General features: G+C 64.3%; 1 protein-coding gene across 1 annotated transcript in view; it reads right to left on the bottom strand.

The window, feature by feature from the left end:
- Positions 1 to 1,650: 1,650 nt before the first annotated feature.
- TBC1D22A (TBC1 domain family member 22A) overlaps positions 1,651 to 16,341 on the bottom strand; it is a 260,368-nt gene continuing 245,677 nt past the window's right edge. Inside the window, exon 13 of the mRNA XM_019961997.2 lies at positions 1,651 to 2,192. Within this exon, the coding sequence (XP_019817556.2) occupies positions 2,064 to 2,192 (129 nt within the window). The 3' untranslated portion in view covers positions 1,651 to 2,063. The remainder of the gene's footprint in view (positions 2,193 to 16,341) is intronic.

The raw sequence follows: 16,341 nt of genomic DNA, 5'->3' as shown, positions 1-16,341 counted from the left end.
GGTCTGCACCTTCAGGTCCCCCGAGGCCCTGGTGGGCATCAGCAAGATGCGGGTGCTGCGCCCAACGCCAGGCTGGGCACACTGCAGCTGGCCTGAACGGAAGGCCCGGGATTCCAGGCCCGAATGGAAGGCCCAGGACTCCACGGCCCAAACGGAAGGCCTGGGACCCCGTGGCCTGAACAGAAGGCACGGCAGCTGCTGCAGGGCTGGGCTCCTGCCCGGCCTCAAAGCAGACAGCCGAGGGCCCGGCGCCTGGCAGGGACACCCACCCCCTCAGGGGAGTCGTGAATCACAGGCCGAGGCTGGGGTTTCATTGCACCTTTATTCCACGTTTCACACCTTGTATTCCAGAAAGAACAGTCTTTAATCACTTCAGATTGGTTGGCTCAGACTCCAAGGACCCCCACCAACACCCCTCACGTTCAGCTTCAGGTTCACACACACATGAAGATAAGCGCAGGGCCTCACTGGACCGTGTAGAGTCTTCCTATTTGAAAAGCAAGCCACCGCCAGAGGCACGCACCTGTCGTGTGCCCAGCATTTTGGCCCCAAGGACAACCTGAGCGCGGCGGGCAGTGCCCGGGGTCTAAGCAGGACGGGCTTCCTGTGCCAAGCAGGGGGGCTCTCCCCAGAACTGGGTGCCCGTCGGGAGGGCAGCAGAGGGCCAGGGCTGTGGGAGCTGGTGGGGGAGCCCCTGATGCCAGGGCGGGGGGTGCTCTCTGTCTGGCCTAAGGCTAGTGAGTCTCCCGGCTGACCTGGGGCTTCTGGTGTTTGCACAATATTTTGTGCTAACTTCCACGCACATGTAATGACCCAGGAACCCTTTTCATAAAATAAGAAACCCGTACCATCACACACATGTATCTGTGTGACCTGATCCTCAACTGCTGTGCAAAGACGGGGTGGTGTCCTGGCTGACCCACCGCCCCGAGAGCCGGCACGAAATGGGAAAAAGATGCTGCAAGAGGACGGGAGCCTGAGGGCAGAAGTGGCCGCTGAGGTCGGGGGCCTGCCCAGGGGGGTCGGAGCTATAGCTGCAGCCCAGGGCCCCACAGGGGTGTCCAGGGAGCCAGCGGCCACGTGACCCTGCTGGGTCCTCCCCAGCTCAGGCAGAGAAGCTGTGGGGAGCAAAACAGGCGGGCTGGGGCGGGCCGGTCTGCAGCTGGGCTAGCCGCCCCACGACCAGCAGATCAAGTCAACTTGCACCTGGACACATGGCACGGGCAGGGGCTCGGGCGGCTCCAGCTCCGAGGGGTGCAGAAGGGACGGCGTCCTTTAGGGCCCCTGGTCACGGGGCAGGAGCGGCTGCACCTGCCTGTCCAGGGGCCCAGGGGAGCCTGAGCGCCAGCCAACACTGACGCTGCCTCGTGGAGGGGCCCCCGCCTGCATGGGCTCCACGGCAGACCGCCTGGGCTGGTTCCCTCTTTCCAGAGGTCATGGGTGCAAAGTAAGGCAACTCGGAGCCTCTCTCTGCTCCGGGCAGCTGGCGGCTGCAGTCAGAGTGCCCCTGGGCTCGCTGTCGGCCTTCCAGCCAAGTTTATGCCAAGAAAGCGGGAACGTGGCCCAGTGAAGTGACCAAGTTATAGAAGCCTGCCTGAGGCCGAGGCCGGGGAGGGCAGAGAGGTTTCGTGACTTAGTGCAACGCTTCACTCAACAGCTTTGTCTGTACTTTATTCTCGTCACTCAACAGAATAGAATTTTTAAATTTCCAAGCAGGTAGGAGGCGGCTGCCACCTCCCTCTGCCCCTGGCGCCTGGACAGCAGGCCTCCGAGGGGGGCTGCCTCCCAGGCTGCCCTGGGCGGGGGCGCCACAAGGTGGGCATTTGGCAAGGGTGCTCCAGGGCCAGGGGCGGGGCGCTGGCCCCCAGGGCCCCGTGGCCAGCTGCTCCCTGGTCTCTTTGGTATCTCGGGAGGCGGAGGCCGCCCGCCCTCACCAGGCCTGACCGTGGCCGGTGCCTCGTCTCAGCGAGCGGCTCCAGCAAGGCCTCTCCTCCCCGGCTGGGGCCTGCAGCCAGCAGCAGGGGCGCTGCCCGGCACGGGAGGCCCACTGCAGTGCGCTGGCCTCACTTCTTGTAGTGATTGGGGGCGTCCGCGAAGGCGAACTTGAGGCGGTAGGCCTCGGCCAACAGCAGGCTGACGTCCTCGTCACCCCAGTGGGCGGTGGGCAGGTTCTGAAGGAAGAGCAGCAGCTCCTGGGGGAACAGACAGCGGTCAGCGGGGGTGGAGGGCCAGGGGGTGACCCGCAGGCTTGGGGAAGGGGGCCCGGGGGGAGAGATAGCAGTCAGCGGGGGCGGGGGGCCTGGGGGGCAACCTGCAGGCTGGGGGGAGGGGGGCCCAGGGGTGACCAGTGGAGTGGGGGAGCCCAGGGGGACAGACAGCAGTCATGGGGGGCGGGGGCCAGGGGGTGGGGAGCGGGATCAGGGGATAGGGGTCCAGGGGTGACCAGCAGGGTTGGGAAGTGGGGGGCCCATGTGAGTGATCAGTGGTGTGGGGGGAGGGGGCCCAGGGGGCGACCAGCTCCTGGGGGGCAGAGACAGGGGGTCAGAGTGGGCGACAGGCAGGGTGGGGGGACAGGGCCCTGCAGGAGGGGCCCTGGGATAACATTCCAGCCCCCACAAACCCTGTCCCCCCAAGTCGACCCCAACAGGCCCTAAGGCCTGCAGCTGGGAGGAAACCCCCCAGACCCGCTGGGAGGAGGAGGGCAGCGCCGCCCAGCACCGGGCCTCACACGCCGGCTGCCCCAGCGCTTTGGGGTCCAGGGACCTTCCGGGGGATGCGAAGCCCACCCCCTGGGCACTCAGGGCTGGCACCCAGAGGCCAGGCCCGGGCCCAGGTCCTGGCTGTGCTGCCCTCTAGCTGGTGGGCCGGGCAGGCTGCTGACCAGCTCGGGGCTGCGGGTTCCCCACCGAGGAGAGGGTCTCAGCTCCCAACAGACCGTCAGTGCCTGGCGCTGACACGGGGGCCTGTGCCAGCTGCTGTCCCCTGACCCCCCGTCACAGGGCCGTCTCCCCCCTCCCGAATTGTGAGCCTCGCGCCGGGACGCGCCGCTGATGTGGCTTCCCTGGAGCTGCTCGTCCCCATTTCCTCCCGCATTTGGACCCTTTCTGGGGGCCTTTAAATTGAATTCACGGAGCAAATTTCACTGGCAGAGTGTCCCCGGGGACACATCAGCATCAATCTGCTGTCTCTCAGCATTAGGTGCAACTTACACGGATGCCAATCCAATTCTGAGCAGGTCGTAAATAAATACCTTTGGTTTTATTTTTAATCCACTTCGCTTCATATTATCATGACCTCGCTACTTGCAAGGTGAGAAGCAATACCCTCCCATTACGGTAACTCAGCGACTCCCTGCACACTCAATTTCAGAATCTAATTTAGTCCCCCAGGTTCACTGGATGGACAGAGAATAGAAATGCACGGCGCTCCACGGCCTGCGAAGCTTGAAGAAGGAAAGATCTATCCGAGTGACCTTTACGGGAGGCAGAGAACACAGCCAAATACCTCCCTAAATACAGATTTCTTTTTTAAAAAGGCCTTATTTACGTGCTGGGCGGCGGTGTCTCTGACCGGGGAGCCCCGGGGCGGCCCAGGGTTAGCCATGCCATCTGGGGAAGGGCCATCGGTCACGACGCTGTCGCTGGCTCACAGCGCGGGCGCCCGCTCCCCCAGGGAACGAGACGGCGGCAGGGAGGGCCCGGCGCAGAGGACCGCAAGGGCAATTTGTTTTCACCTTAACTTCTCCGTAAACGGTGACCACATCACAGGATGAAAGCGGGAGGCGGTTTGCTCACAGCTCTGAGGTCAGAAGGAGTCAAGGTTGGCTCAGGTCCCCATGGTTCTCTGCCGACTGTGCCCACGAGATGCCACCACGGCCACAGAGACCCAGCTCAGCGCGCCCGCCGCCTGCCACCGTTCTCCCATGCTGGCACGCGCTGTCTGCGGCCGTTGGGAGGGCCGGAGTGACGGTGCCGCCCCGCCGCACAGCCCGGAGGCCTCAGCCGCGAGCAAAGCGCCAGCCACCCCGAGGACGGGCCCGCAGCGCCGGGTGCCAAGGACGGGGGCCCGAACCTCCGGTCGGCCCAGTTCTCGGGGTGATGAGTGGTTTGACCGTCCTCCGGACACGCTAGATGCCACCTCACGAGCATGCGGACCGTGGCTGGCTGCCCCTTCCATCAGGGGGTCTCCTCTGGAGGCCCTGCTGGGGCCACCCCGGCCGTGGGAGCCCTGTGGGCATCGCCATGCGGGCATTGCTATGCGGGCATCACCATGTGGGCATCGCCCGCAGGCACAGGCAGCGGGGCGCGAGGGAGGCAGGCTACAGGGCGGGCCCTGAGCTGGGTTGTTGCTGGATGCCTCTTCCAGGCGATCCTTCCTGCCTCTGCCTCTGGTTGGGATCCAAGAAGTGAGCTTTCTGATGTTAAAGAGCAAATAATGTTTACGGCTTCTGGGACTTCTTGCCAAAACGATTTCATTTGTCCAGAGAGAGGCGTTACGTTACCATCTGCAAAGCACAATTATCTCTACGTGCACACCCTCCCAGGAAGGACAAAACGGCACACCCTGGGGTCCGCGAGGGTGGGTAGGGACCCCCTCTCAGGCCCTGGTTCTGTCTGTGCGGTCCCCTGCGGAGCTCCCGTGTGTCAGGCAGCAAGGTCGCAGTCAGATGCAGAGGTGGGCCAAGCCTGCCCCCGGCCACCGCAGCCCCTTGGAACTCTGGAGGCACAAAGCGGGGGTCCTCACCCACGCCGCTGGGTGATCTGTCTCCTCCGGGACCAGCAGGCCCAGGTGACCCCGTGTCCCCCCACGAAGCACACGGCACGCGGTGCTGACCCGTGGGCAATCGCTCGCACACACACTCCTGTAAAGGACGCTGACCTTCCAGCCGGCCATGTCAGATCATTCTGAGGGGACACCAAGGAGCCAGGGAGGACACTGCCTTTGAATGTGCCTGGACTGGACTGTCAAGATTCTCACGTCTAATACAAACGGCATCGTGTGTGACGAAGACGGCACAAACAGGCGCTGAGGAAGCGCAGCTCTGTTCCCGGAGCAGAAAGGGCCCTCACTCTGCGGGCCACGTGCCAGGACCACCCATGCCCGGGCCACGTCAGGGCACGTGCTTGTCACACGGCCTGGTCTGGGCTCACACCTCTGGGGCTGGTGTGTGCGTGGAGATGGCAATCAGGCCACAGATGGACAGACAGACTAGTAGCAGGCAGACAGTGCTCAGCTCGGCGCGGGGGCCGGGCCGGGCGTGTGACTAGTTGCTGCTCTTCTGCCCATCCACTGCAGGGGTCTTGGTGGAGACGTGGGTCCATATAGAACACAGCCTAGATCTCTTTTGCGGTCTGAACAAAAGTCTGGGAAATGTTTCTTAACTTCTACCTTGATCACAGTTTGAAAGATAACATTGTACATGTACTGGGTTAGATAGAATATTAATACATTCATCTCCCCAGCGCTCCTGAAGCTCTCCCACACGGCAGGCCTTCCCTCCGGTGGACAGCACCTTCCCCCCGGTGGACAGCACCTTCCCTCCGATGACAGCACCTTCCCCCAGTGGACAGCACCTTCCCCCTGGTGGGCAGTGGCACCCCACTCCAGCACTCTTGCTTGGAGAATCCCATGGACGGAGGAGCCTGGTAGGCTGCAGTCCATGGGGTCGCTAAGAGTCGGACATGGCTGAGCGACTTCCCTTTCACTTTTCACTTTCATGCACTGGAGAAGGAAATGGCAACCCACTCCAGTGTTCTTGCCTGGAGAATCCCAGGGACGGGGGAGCCTGGTGGGCTGCCGTCTATGGGGTCGCACAGAGTCGGACACGACTGAAGCGACTTAGCAGCAGCAGCAGCCTGGTGGGCAGCACCTTGCCCCCAGCGGACAGCACTGCTTTGAACCATCCAGTGTGGCCCTCTTGCTCGTGGGCAGTGGCTGTGACAGCCTCACCAGCCACGCACTGTGGACCCTCGGGCAGAAGACATGCCTCAAGGCACCCAGGTCAACGCCACCCTGCCCATGCAGCGGGCACCGAGAGGGCCACACGCAGAGACGGCAAAGGAATCAGGATGGGGCTACCGGCCCGTGTGCCAAGGACCATGTCCTCCCCTTCCCTGGGAAGGAGAGACAGCAGCCCCTCCACAGACACAGGCCCAGCTGCTTTATTCCACTTTTCCACCGTGTTCTGATGGTCCGTTGGCAGCTTGGCCGGCGAACCTGCTGCTGGGGCCACTCGCAGAAGGGCGGTCCCAGGTGCCCCCTGGGGACCCCGGGGGGACACCCAGGATCAGGACTCCTGCAGGATGGGTCTCAGGCGTTTCTCCCAAGTCCTCAGCCTTTCAGGTGAGGCGCCCAAGGCGGGGGAGGCCTGGGTGGTTCAGCGCCCGCACCGCAGATGGCCTTGTCCCCACAGCACTGGGTGACATCAGAGCCTGGGCACCAGGAAGCCTGAAAGCCAAGGGCGCAGAGATGGGGTGACCTCCAGGCCAGGGGCCCGAGAGGCTGAGATTCTGAGCTCAGTTCGGTGCAGGAGCCGTCCCGCTGTCCGCCATCACGTCACCACTCCCCTCGGACGTCTGGGGAGCTTGGGGGCCCCGTATCCTCAGAGCCGACGGCCGGCTCCTTCCAGCACTGGACTGTGGGCAGGAGCGCCCAGGCCACAGGGCACACAGGAGCCCCGCCCCGCCCTGGCCCGGCCACGGCTGCTGGAGCCTCAGGGCGAGTGTGCACAGAGTGGCCGTGGCCACCACCGCCCCGCCCTGGCCCGGCCACGGCTGCTGGAGCCTCAGGGCGAGTGTGCACAGAATGGCCGTGGCCAGGACGCATGCGGAGCCCGGGGTGCCCGCTGCAGGCGGATGTGCTGCTCTGGCCCGCAGGACCGGCCTGCCACCCCGCCCCCCGGGCTAGCGGCCAGGGGCCACGCGCTCTGCAGGGCAAGGGTCCTGGTCCCGGTGCAACGGCCCACGCCTGACGGCCAGGCAGGGCCAGGCCGCTTTGCTCCCGCCTACGCAGGGGCTGTGGGCCTGAGTGCACATTCAACACAAAGCCGCGTTCCCGGGGAGCACACGTCAACCGAGACGGCAGGAGGGGAGCCGAGGCTGGACTGTGCCAAAGCGGTCTGTGACGTCCGCCGGCAGTGCCATGGGGGCCTTCTGACGGTTCAGTGCCCCGGGCCAGGTCTCCCTGGGAGCCCTGGGGGTGGAGGGACGGGGTGGAAACGGCGCCGTGAGCCAGGGACCCGGGAAGCACCTGGCACCTCGTCCTGGTGCCACACGTGACCGTCCCGCAGGCGTGGCTCTCCCGTTTCTGCGCCACTTCCCACTGGCTGCTCCTCCCGCCAGGACCTTCCTGCCGCGCGGGGGACACGGGACCCCGCCCTGGACTGCCCACTGCCACGTGGTGAGGTCTGCAGGACCAGGCCAGTTCTGCCCCCAAATGGCGACAACCACAGACGAGGAAAAGCATGAACGTGGGTCAGCACGCAGAGCATCTCCCAGGGCCGTCCCTCCCACGGTCAGCCACGGGCCGCCCCGGACTGCGTTCACTCCGTGCCAAGCATCACGCTGAGTGCTGACCTTACGACCAATCCCGGGCCCTCCCCACTGTGTCCACGGCCAGTCCCGGGGCCTCCCACACCCCCAGTGCTGGAAAAAAGGAGACTTAGTGACAGCTCAGTTCTGCCTGGTGCTCGGCTGTGACCCCCCAGGGTTGCCCTCCTGAGCCTTGAACCTGACCTGAGCAGGACCCAGCCTCTCTGAGAGGCCATGTGCTCAGAGGAGACCGCCTCCCTCCAGTGCGACACCCCCCCACCTCCAGCTCTTAGGAGGACGTCTCAGGGGGACCAGGCGGCCCTGGACTGGCGGTCTGATGGCTGAGGACCTGACCTGGTCCCCCTCCTGGAGCTGAGAGCTGACCAGACGGTAAACCACAGGGAGTCCCCTGGGTGGGGTGCAGGCACTGGACTAAGACAGAGGCCCTGAGCCCTCCACGGGTGAACCCACCCTGCAGACACGGCCGCAGGAGGCGCCCAGAGGCCCGAAATGAAAATCACCTGTGAGATTCTCTACTTCCCTGACTGTTAACCTTTAAAGCTAGCCCGGTGACCTTTAGCCAATAGATCAAAGGGAACAGTTCACCCTGACTCGCGGCGGACACGAAGGGGCACCTGAGAAGGTCAGTCCGCCGGCCCAGGGCTCCTCCCGGGTGGATGCTCGCTCAGGGGGCCCCACTGGCCACGTCCCATCCCGTGTCCCCGCCAGACTCCGACCCCAGCATTCAGGACGACAGGCACACAGCTGTCTCAGGGGCAACACCCTGCTGGCCGGGGTGGGGGCGTGGGCAGCCGCAGGCTGGCCCTGCTTCCCGGGAGGCACTGGGTCCCCCAGGCTGCGGCTCCTCCTTCCTGCCCCTTCCCCCCGAGACGGTCCTGTGACAGCTGATTCCTTTGACAATCCAGTTATTAGTTTGAAAAATCTCGTCAAGTTGCAGGACCAAACCAGGGCTAAAAATAGAAGGGTGCTGACAGCCGGCTGGGCTGGACGGCCAACTGCCAGGCCAGCCTGCTGGCTGCTGACAGCCCCTGGAAGGTGGGAACGGAAGGTGACACGGCGGGAGAACGCTCTTCTGGGGGCCCTCCGACGGCTCCGGGAGGCGCACCGTCCTTTCAATTAATTTTGCGTCTCTTTGCCCAAAAAAGGATGTCTAAAGAGAAAACCCCTCCAGGTACCGAAAACACAAGCTTGACAGGAGCGCCCTGACTGAGCTGCTTTGCACCTCACATGTCTGCACGTGTCCGGGAGACGTCTGACCCGCACACGGAGAATACTTAAAATCCTGGCATGGCGATCAGAGCCGCTCTGTCCTGCAGAGGCCCCTCGGCTCTGCAGGCTGGGGGCTGGTTGCAGACGGCGCGCCCAGGGAGGAGCTGTCCTCACTGGGGGATGCCCGCCTGGGAAGCGTGCCCACTCACAGGAGGAGGCCCCCAGGCCCACATTTATCTGCAAAGTAACAGAGACGCCCCTTCAAATGGGCGGGCTCAGGGCCTGGAGGTGGCGCCAGCTGCTCACCCCGAGAAATCAGGGGAGGGGGCCACAGAGGGGAGCGGGGCTGTGGTCCCGCAGCCAGGGCCCGGGGAGCTCGGGGGCACTGCCTGCACGGGGACTGGCAGCTCCCACGTCCCCGAGGCTGCTCTTCTGGGCTCTGGGGCAGGGACGCTGTCAGCCACGTGGCTCCCCCTGTGTGGTCTGCTCCCCACGTTCAGTGGCTCCCCGGGGCGGGTCCTCCCTACTGAACCCTGCTTCCTGAGAACCCCTCGCCCCCACCTCGCCCGCAGCTCACCTCTGGCCACTCTGCCAAGCTCCTCGGCGAACCCTCCCTCTGCCTGGCCACTCAGGCTGTGTTCCCCGGGCCCTCTTCACCCCTACGGACCCTCTGGGGCAAGGCTTACCGTCACGGAGGTCTGCACCCCCCGCCTCTCCCTGAAGACCACCCGAGTGTCCCGTGGCTGCCTGCACCCTCCACACCAGTGTGTTCCCCTGCAGCCGTAACAACGAGCAAACGCCCACAAACTACACCTGTCCCCCCGCTTCCCGGCTCCTGTGACAGCAGTGAGACCCCCGCGCCCAGGACCCACCTTCCCTTCCACATCCTGCCCCGGCCCCCCGGCCCAGCCCATCGCCACCTTTTGGCGGGTGATCGTTTGGCCCCTGCCTTCCCACCCTGCCCCCTAACCTGCAGGGCAGCATCACAGCAACATCTAGAAAAGAAAACCATCCCCCAACCACCCTGCTCTCCACAAGCCAGCCGCTCCGCCCTCCCTCCAGGATGGGCCTGGGGCCCCAGGGCTGGAAGCGGATGATGGTGCCGGCCACGCGGTGCTGCAGGCGGGCGGCGCCCCCGAGACGTCTGCGCCCCTTCCCGTTAGGATCTCTGTCCACACAGCTGGGGCTCACCAGCACCAAACCCTCCAACCCCCTGAACCCCAAGGCCCAGGGTCTCAGCCACGGAAGTCGGGTCTGCCCAGGGCCCGTCACACCCGCACGCGTCCCCCTGCAGTGATGTCGAGCACCCGAAGGTGACAAGCCCAGAGTCCCCGAGAGCAGAGTGTGGGGGAGAGGGCTTGACAGGCAGAGGCCCCAGGAGGAGCTCCTGCTGGCGGGCACGATACCCTCACCCCGCAGCCCGCCTCCTGGGGGTCTCCTCGCCCCACCCCGCCCCCCCCCCCCCCAGAGACCCTCAGCAGCGCCCGGAAGGCGGGCGGGTGGGCTCTGGGCTCTGGGCGGGCTCTGGCCGCCCCGCCCCGCCCTCACTCTCCTGTCTACGCTGCAGACAAGGACCGCTTCACCACAGAAGAGGGCCCCCTTCCCCCCAGACACAAAGAACCTCCTAGGGTGAACGCAGGCTCTGGAGACGAACTTCAGGGTCACCACGTCCCCTCACGGCTCACGCAAGACGCGTGGCCCCACCGATGGCCCTGGAGGCCGAGGCAGGGCTCTGACTCAGGTAAGGAGATGGCGGCCCGGGCTCAGGAAGCTTGGGGTGGAGGCGAGGGGGAGGTTCAGGCTCTTTTTCTACAAGAGAAGCCAAAGGCAATGAGGTTCCGGAGCATCCTTACTGGGCACTTGGAAGGCCGGGGGCCTCCCATCTCTTCAAGTTACACGAAGCCCTGAGATGCTCCGTCCACGGGCACCCAGCCTCACCAGGAGCAGGAGGGCCACGGGCAGGGGCCTCAGAAACCTCCAGAGGACTAACCCTGGCAGGAGGTTGGGAGGGGCCATGGGGCAGAGCACGCTGGAAAGGAGGTGGACGTGTGCAGGGCAGCGAGCCGTGAGGCCCGCCTGTGTCTCCTGACGCTGAGGCACTCACCCTACAGTCTGTGCCAGGCCTGGGACCGACTCCTGGGCAGGGTCCCTGGGGCAGGGCCCTTCACACATGTGCAGAGTGCCCGTAGGAGGGGACCCTGCAGGCAGAGGCGGCCAGGAAGGAACCCTGCATCCAGGCCCTGATTCCAGCCCCTGCTTCTCACAGCGGGTGCTGCAGAAACACCCTTCCCAGGGGGGCACCATCCGCTCAGCTACAGGACCAGGGCCCCGACCCAGAGATTTAAATGCAAGCTTATTCCTGGAAACCGTTCAAAACTAATGAAGCACTCTGCAGGCTGGCTTTTACCTCCAGATTCCAGTAACACCCAGGCTGTAAATCGCTGGCCGTTAGGACGCATCCCTTTTGTTTTCAAGAATGTTAAAGGGTCACTGCCAAGCACTCTGCACCCAAGATTTATGGACTTTTAGGGGCAAAAGTTTCTTTTCTGTCTTCATCAATTCAGAGAGGTGTTTAAAGAGGAGATTCTCCCCTATCCCCATCCCCACCTGCTCCGCCAAGGGCCTCGGTGGCAGAGGGGACCCTGCCGGGCTCAAGCTGGGATGGGATGGGGTGGGGAGGGGCAGAGGTGGCTCCCAGGCCCAGATCCACCGGCACGGAGCCCTCCTGGGAGACGGAGGTGCAATTTCCAAGAGAAGAGCCCCGCCCCCTCAACTCCCCACCAGAGGCCAGGGCTTCAGTCTGGTGTTCTCCTCCCAGAGCCGCCTTCCGGGGAGGCCTGTGGTTCCTTATGACATCTCCACAGCGGCGGCAGCCTTGTGGCCTGTACCTGATTTCACCATGAGTCAATTCCTTGAGGGTAAAGGCTCAGATGGACTACGCCCAGCAGGAACCTGAAACTTCCTGGTGCTCGACTGAGAGCGGGGCGTTTATCCCAGTAAATGCTGAGCTGAGCGCAGGTGGGCAGATGGCTGGCTGGCTGGATAGGTGGATAGTGATGGATGGATGGATGGTGGATGGATGGATGGATGGACAGATGGATGGATGGTAGGTGGGCAGGTGGATGGATGGATAGGTGGATAGATGGCTGGCTGGCTGGATGGGTGGGTGGGTGGGTAGGTGGGCAGGTGGATGGATGGATGGATGGATGGATAGATGGCTGGCTTGCTGGCTGGGTGGATAAGATGGGCGGGTGGACACGTGAGCAGACAGGAGGATAGACAGATTAAACCATAAACACACCATCCGGGATGGCCCTAAAAGTAGGCCATGGCCCTATCCTTCCCACTGGAAGCCGCAAGCCCCGTGAGCAGCCAACCTCAGCCTGCATCTGTGGGGCCACAGCTGAGCCAGACCCGGCCTGTGCCCCAGCGCCTGGCAGAGGGCCTCACGGCACGAGGAGGCTCGTGTTCAGTCGGCACCGTTACGGATCAAACTGAGCAAACGACTGCAAACACATCCTGAGGCGGGTGACCGGTGACGCGATGAGGGCTCCGCGCCCGGGGGCGGGGGTCTCAACCCCAGGCCCTCCAGCTCAGCACCCACTCAGGGCTGCCACTTGGCTGCTCATCAGGAGAGGTGTGTTTTTCGGGTGGGGGGGCGTGTCGCGTTCCCCCAGGACCAACACACCACCACCGCACTGAGAAGCACGTGGCAAGTGGCCCGCCAGGCCCAGGCCCGGACCAGCAACACTGACATGTCCAGGAGCCCTGGGGCCCCCATGGCCAGTGGCTGGACTGCAGGGGAGGGCAGGTTGGGCAGCGGCTGCTCCCCAGGGCCTGGCTGGCTCCCACGCCAGGGTCGCTTCCAGGTGAAGAGCCTGAAGCCCCATCCCCACCTCTGAGCCCCCCAGCCCTGAGCCCGCGACCGGGGAGACCCAGCTTAGAACAAGCGGAGCCAACCGGCCACCAGGGAAGCAGCAGCAATCCCACACACTCAGCACCTGAGCCAGCTGGTTATTTCCACTGATTCCTGAACATACGCACTCAACTTCTGGTCAAGTTAGGTCCAGGCTCCCACGGAGGAGAAACCGCATCAAGTCGCGGGGCTTGGTTGAGGGCCTCGCTGCCCTCTGCCCGCCGTCTCCAACGTGACCGAGCCGTCCCCTGAGAGTGACTGTACTGCAGATGGAGTTGCAGATGGGTATTTAGGAGTGCGAATCTAATCAAGAGTGATCAGGGCCCGGGAGGTGACGCACCGCCTGCCTCTGACAGGTTCCCAGGCTGGCATGCCCGCTCAGGCAGGAATGAGGGTTACGACAACGGGGCTGTCTGGAGACAAAAGGCCGGGCACCGAGAGCCCAGCGCCTCCCCTGACACCTGAGCACCAGGGTACGCGTTGGTAAGCAGCACCGTAAGAGCCCACACCAGCATGACCCTGCTGGGAAGCCCCCTCCTCCGAAGGAGCTGAGGGTGGTGGAGGGGGCCTATGGACAGAGGCTGCCCATTGCCCTGAGACCCTGGGGCGGGTGGCTTCACCCCTGACACTGTGGGTCACTGGGACCCCATCTTGTGTACAAGACAGACAGAGACCCTGCCACGGCAGGGATGTAGGCGCTCGGGGCCTCAGTGCCTGAGCTACGGGGGTCCCGGGTGTATCACCCAGAAATGGTGTGTGTGAGCTGTGGGCACACATGGTACCCACGCCAGCGCCAAGCGTGTCCTCCAAGAGGCTCCACGCGCAACCCCTGCCCCAGACACTCGCCCGGCAGCTACGCAGGGGAGCGGCCTCTGGAGGCCTGAGCCCAGAGGTGCCCCAGCATGGACACAGCAGTGACACACGTGAGGTCAACTTCTGGCAAACATTCGGTGGGGCACTCACGCACCTTCCAGGCCAAGGGGCCCAGAGCCAGGCTGGACCACCGGGTGAGACGCCCACAGACTCCAGAGCCGGCTGCCTGTTGTCCTGGGCTCCCGGCAAACAGGCAGCTGGAAGGCACCCGGTGGGCCACTAACACGGAGGGGCCCCCCAAGGAGGGGGACGAGAAGAGGCGGCCCCTGGACCCCCACCCCTCAAGCCCAGGGGACGGCGAACCCGGGGGAGGGGCTGCAGACCCACAATACTTGCAGCCTCTCCGGGAAAACACACCTGTGTCACGCCCGGCGGCAGGCGCCGCTGCCCGCAAGGCTGTGTGTCCTCCGTGAGAACCCGCAGAGCACACGGCCAGCACAGGGCAGGGGCAGGTCCACCCTCTGCTGCTTTCACAGGCTGCGACCCTGGGCAGCTCTGCCTCGCTAAGGGAGAGGGCTGGGGGTGACCCTGCCACACTCTGCTTCCCAGCTCCTCGACTAGGATGGGGTTCACACGCAGTGTCTTGGGGCTCCCAGGGGATGAGGACGCCCCATCCCTCAGACCAAGACGCTGAGCCCCAGACAGGGCCAGGATCTGCTCCTGGCTATGAGGGTCGCTGGCGACTGGAGGCGCTCAGCGGGGAGGGGTCCCCGCTTTGAGTGCAGAGCGTGAGGCTGGGGGCACCCCAGCTCCCGCAGACGGAGCCCCAGGAAAGCCTGCCTGAGTGGAGGAGGAAAGACAGGGCCGTGGTAGGGCCCGCGGCTCCCTGGTAAGGGGCAGCAGGGGCCCTGCCTCTCTGCTGCAGGGGTCCGGTGTCCGCCAAGCCCCCGTGTCCCATCCGCTGGCCCCTCGGCCCCGCTTGCCCGGCGGAGGATCGGACACACCAAACGAGGGGAGAGCAAATATTTTCTCTTTGCATGAGGAATTAAAAAGATCAATGCAACTGCTGTGAGCTCTGTCTCAAAAAACAAACACCCCAAAATTGAATCGAGAAATCCTACCGTGTTTGCCCTGAAAATCCGCAAACTAATTAGGATAACAAAATGAAAGTTCCGCACAGATCAAGGGCTTTTAGCATTGAAAGTGGACGGCAAGGCAGATTTCTTCTAACGCTTCCATCTCGTTTCATCTTCTCTCTATTATTTATGAGGCTCAAGGGGTGAGGCCTTGGCGAGTCCAGGACCCTGTGGCCAAGCTTGTTACCTTCGTGCTGAACCTGCTGTCCGGGGCTGGGATGGGTGAGCCAGGCCTGCAGGGCTGGGGGAAGAGGGGTGGTGGGAGCATGCCCTGTGTCACAGGCCCAGACAGGGCAGTCGCAGCCAGGAGCCCCAGGAAGCTGGCATCCAAGCCCTGCGGTTCCTTCACTTCTCTGAGCCTCGTTTTCCAGCCTGGAAGGGGGGCCAGAGGCCCCCCAAGCCACTCGCTCCTCCTCCCCTGCCTGGGTCCTGTTGTGCCCACTCCGCTGGTGACCTGGGCAGCCCAAACCCACCCCCGCCCACCTCTCTGCTACGCGCTCTGCGGCCTGGGAGGCAGGATGGCTGGAGCCTGCTCCCCTCCAGGCGGCATCCCCCGACACAACACACAGCCCGGGGGCCTGGGGTGCGTGACGGTCACGTGGAAACCAGCAGAGAGTTAGATGAGCAGAGGGGACCCAGAGCCCCGCGAGGCAGAGGGGCTCCTTCCACAAAGGCGGCCGGAGGGGGTGACCATTAACCCCGGGCCGGCAGGAGGGCGGGCGGGATGCGCTCTCCAGGCCGTCAGCAGCGGTGTCGTTTCTTCCTGCCCCGGGTTTCCTGGGAGCACCGCGTGCCTCGCGGCCTCTGCAGCCCGCGCAAGTGGCCGCTGAGGCCACGGGGTCCGCGCCTCCCTCCAAGTTCCGCCACCTGACAACCCTGCATCAGACCTGCCGCGGCCAGGAAGCCTTCCAAGCATCCGGGCCCGCCGGCGCGTCCACGCGGGCCCACCCAGGCCTGGGCGGGCTTGTCTCCACACAGATGCGTTCGGGCATCCTGCGAGGCGGCAAGATGGAACGCGTGACGGCTGAGGGGCTGCGAGGGAGACGTTTTAATAAGGCCCGAGATGTAATTACATTACTTCGGGGACTGAACAGATGAGCTTCTCCGAGTCTATCTGCCTTAGATATCAAACACCATTAATGAGATAATAAGGGCCTTTCAATTAATGATTTGAATGGTGGGTGTAATTTTTTCTTTAATGGCAAGACTAATTCACGGCAGAAATGAGCAGGGAGAGAGACCCTGGCAGAAGCCGCTGCTCTGGGCCGCCCTCCACTCACCTGCAGGGCAGGCTGGTCCTGACGGAGGCTGGACTGCGAACCCGCAGGAACCAGTGGGCGGACCCGGGGATGCGGGCATCCAGCCCCGAGGAAAAGGGCATCCCTGCTGGGCTTGCAGCGTCACCCTCCACCCGGAGAAAGGGAGGGAGGAGGGGACAAGCAGGAGGGCGAGGGAGCACTCGCCAGTGCTCCAGCGGGTTCCAGGCACACCCCTCCCAGGACCCCAGACTCCCTCCCCAGCAGATCCCGACTCCACCCCTGGGGGCGGCTGAGCTGGACACCAAAGCCCAGGGCGCGGCAGCCCCTTCTATCCGCCAGGCCGACTCTGGGGCCTGTCTCACACTCAGGCTCTGGGGCCTGGGGCCCCCAAGCTGCCCTCGGCAGAGGGGCTCACAACCTGCCTGGTCCCCGACTGGGCACTTTCAGAGATGCCGCGT

This window comes from Bos indicus, chromosome 5, assembly GCF_029378745.1.
Source record: "Bos indicus isolate NIAB-ARS_2022 breed Sahiwal x Tharparkar chromosome 5, NIAB-ARS_B.indTharparkar_mat_pri_1.0, whole genome shotgun sequence".
NCBI classification, from domain to species: Eukaryota; Metazoa; Chordata; class Mammalia; order Artiodactyla; family Bovidae; genus Bos; species Bos indicus.
Note: the sequence above shows the minus strand (reverse complement) of the source record. Positions and strands in the feature narration are given on the sequence as shown.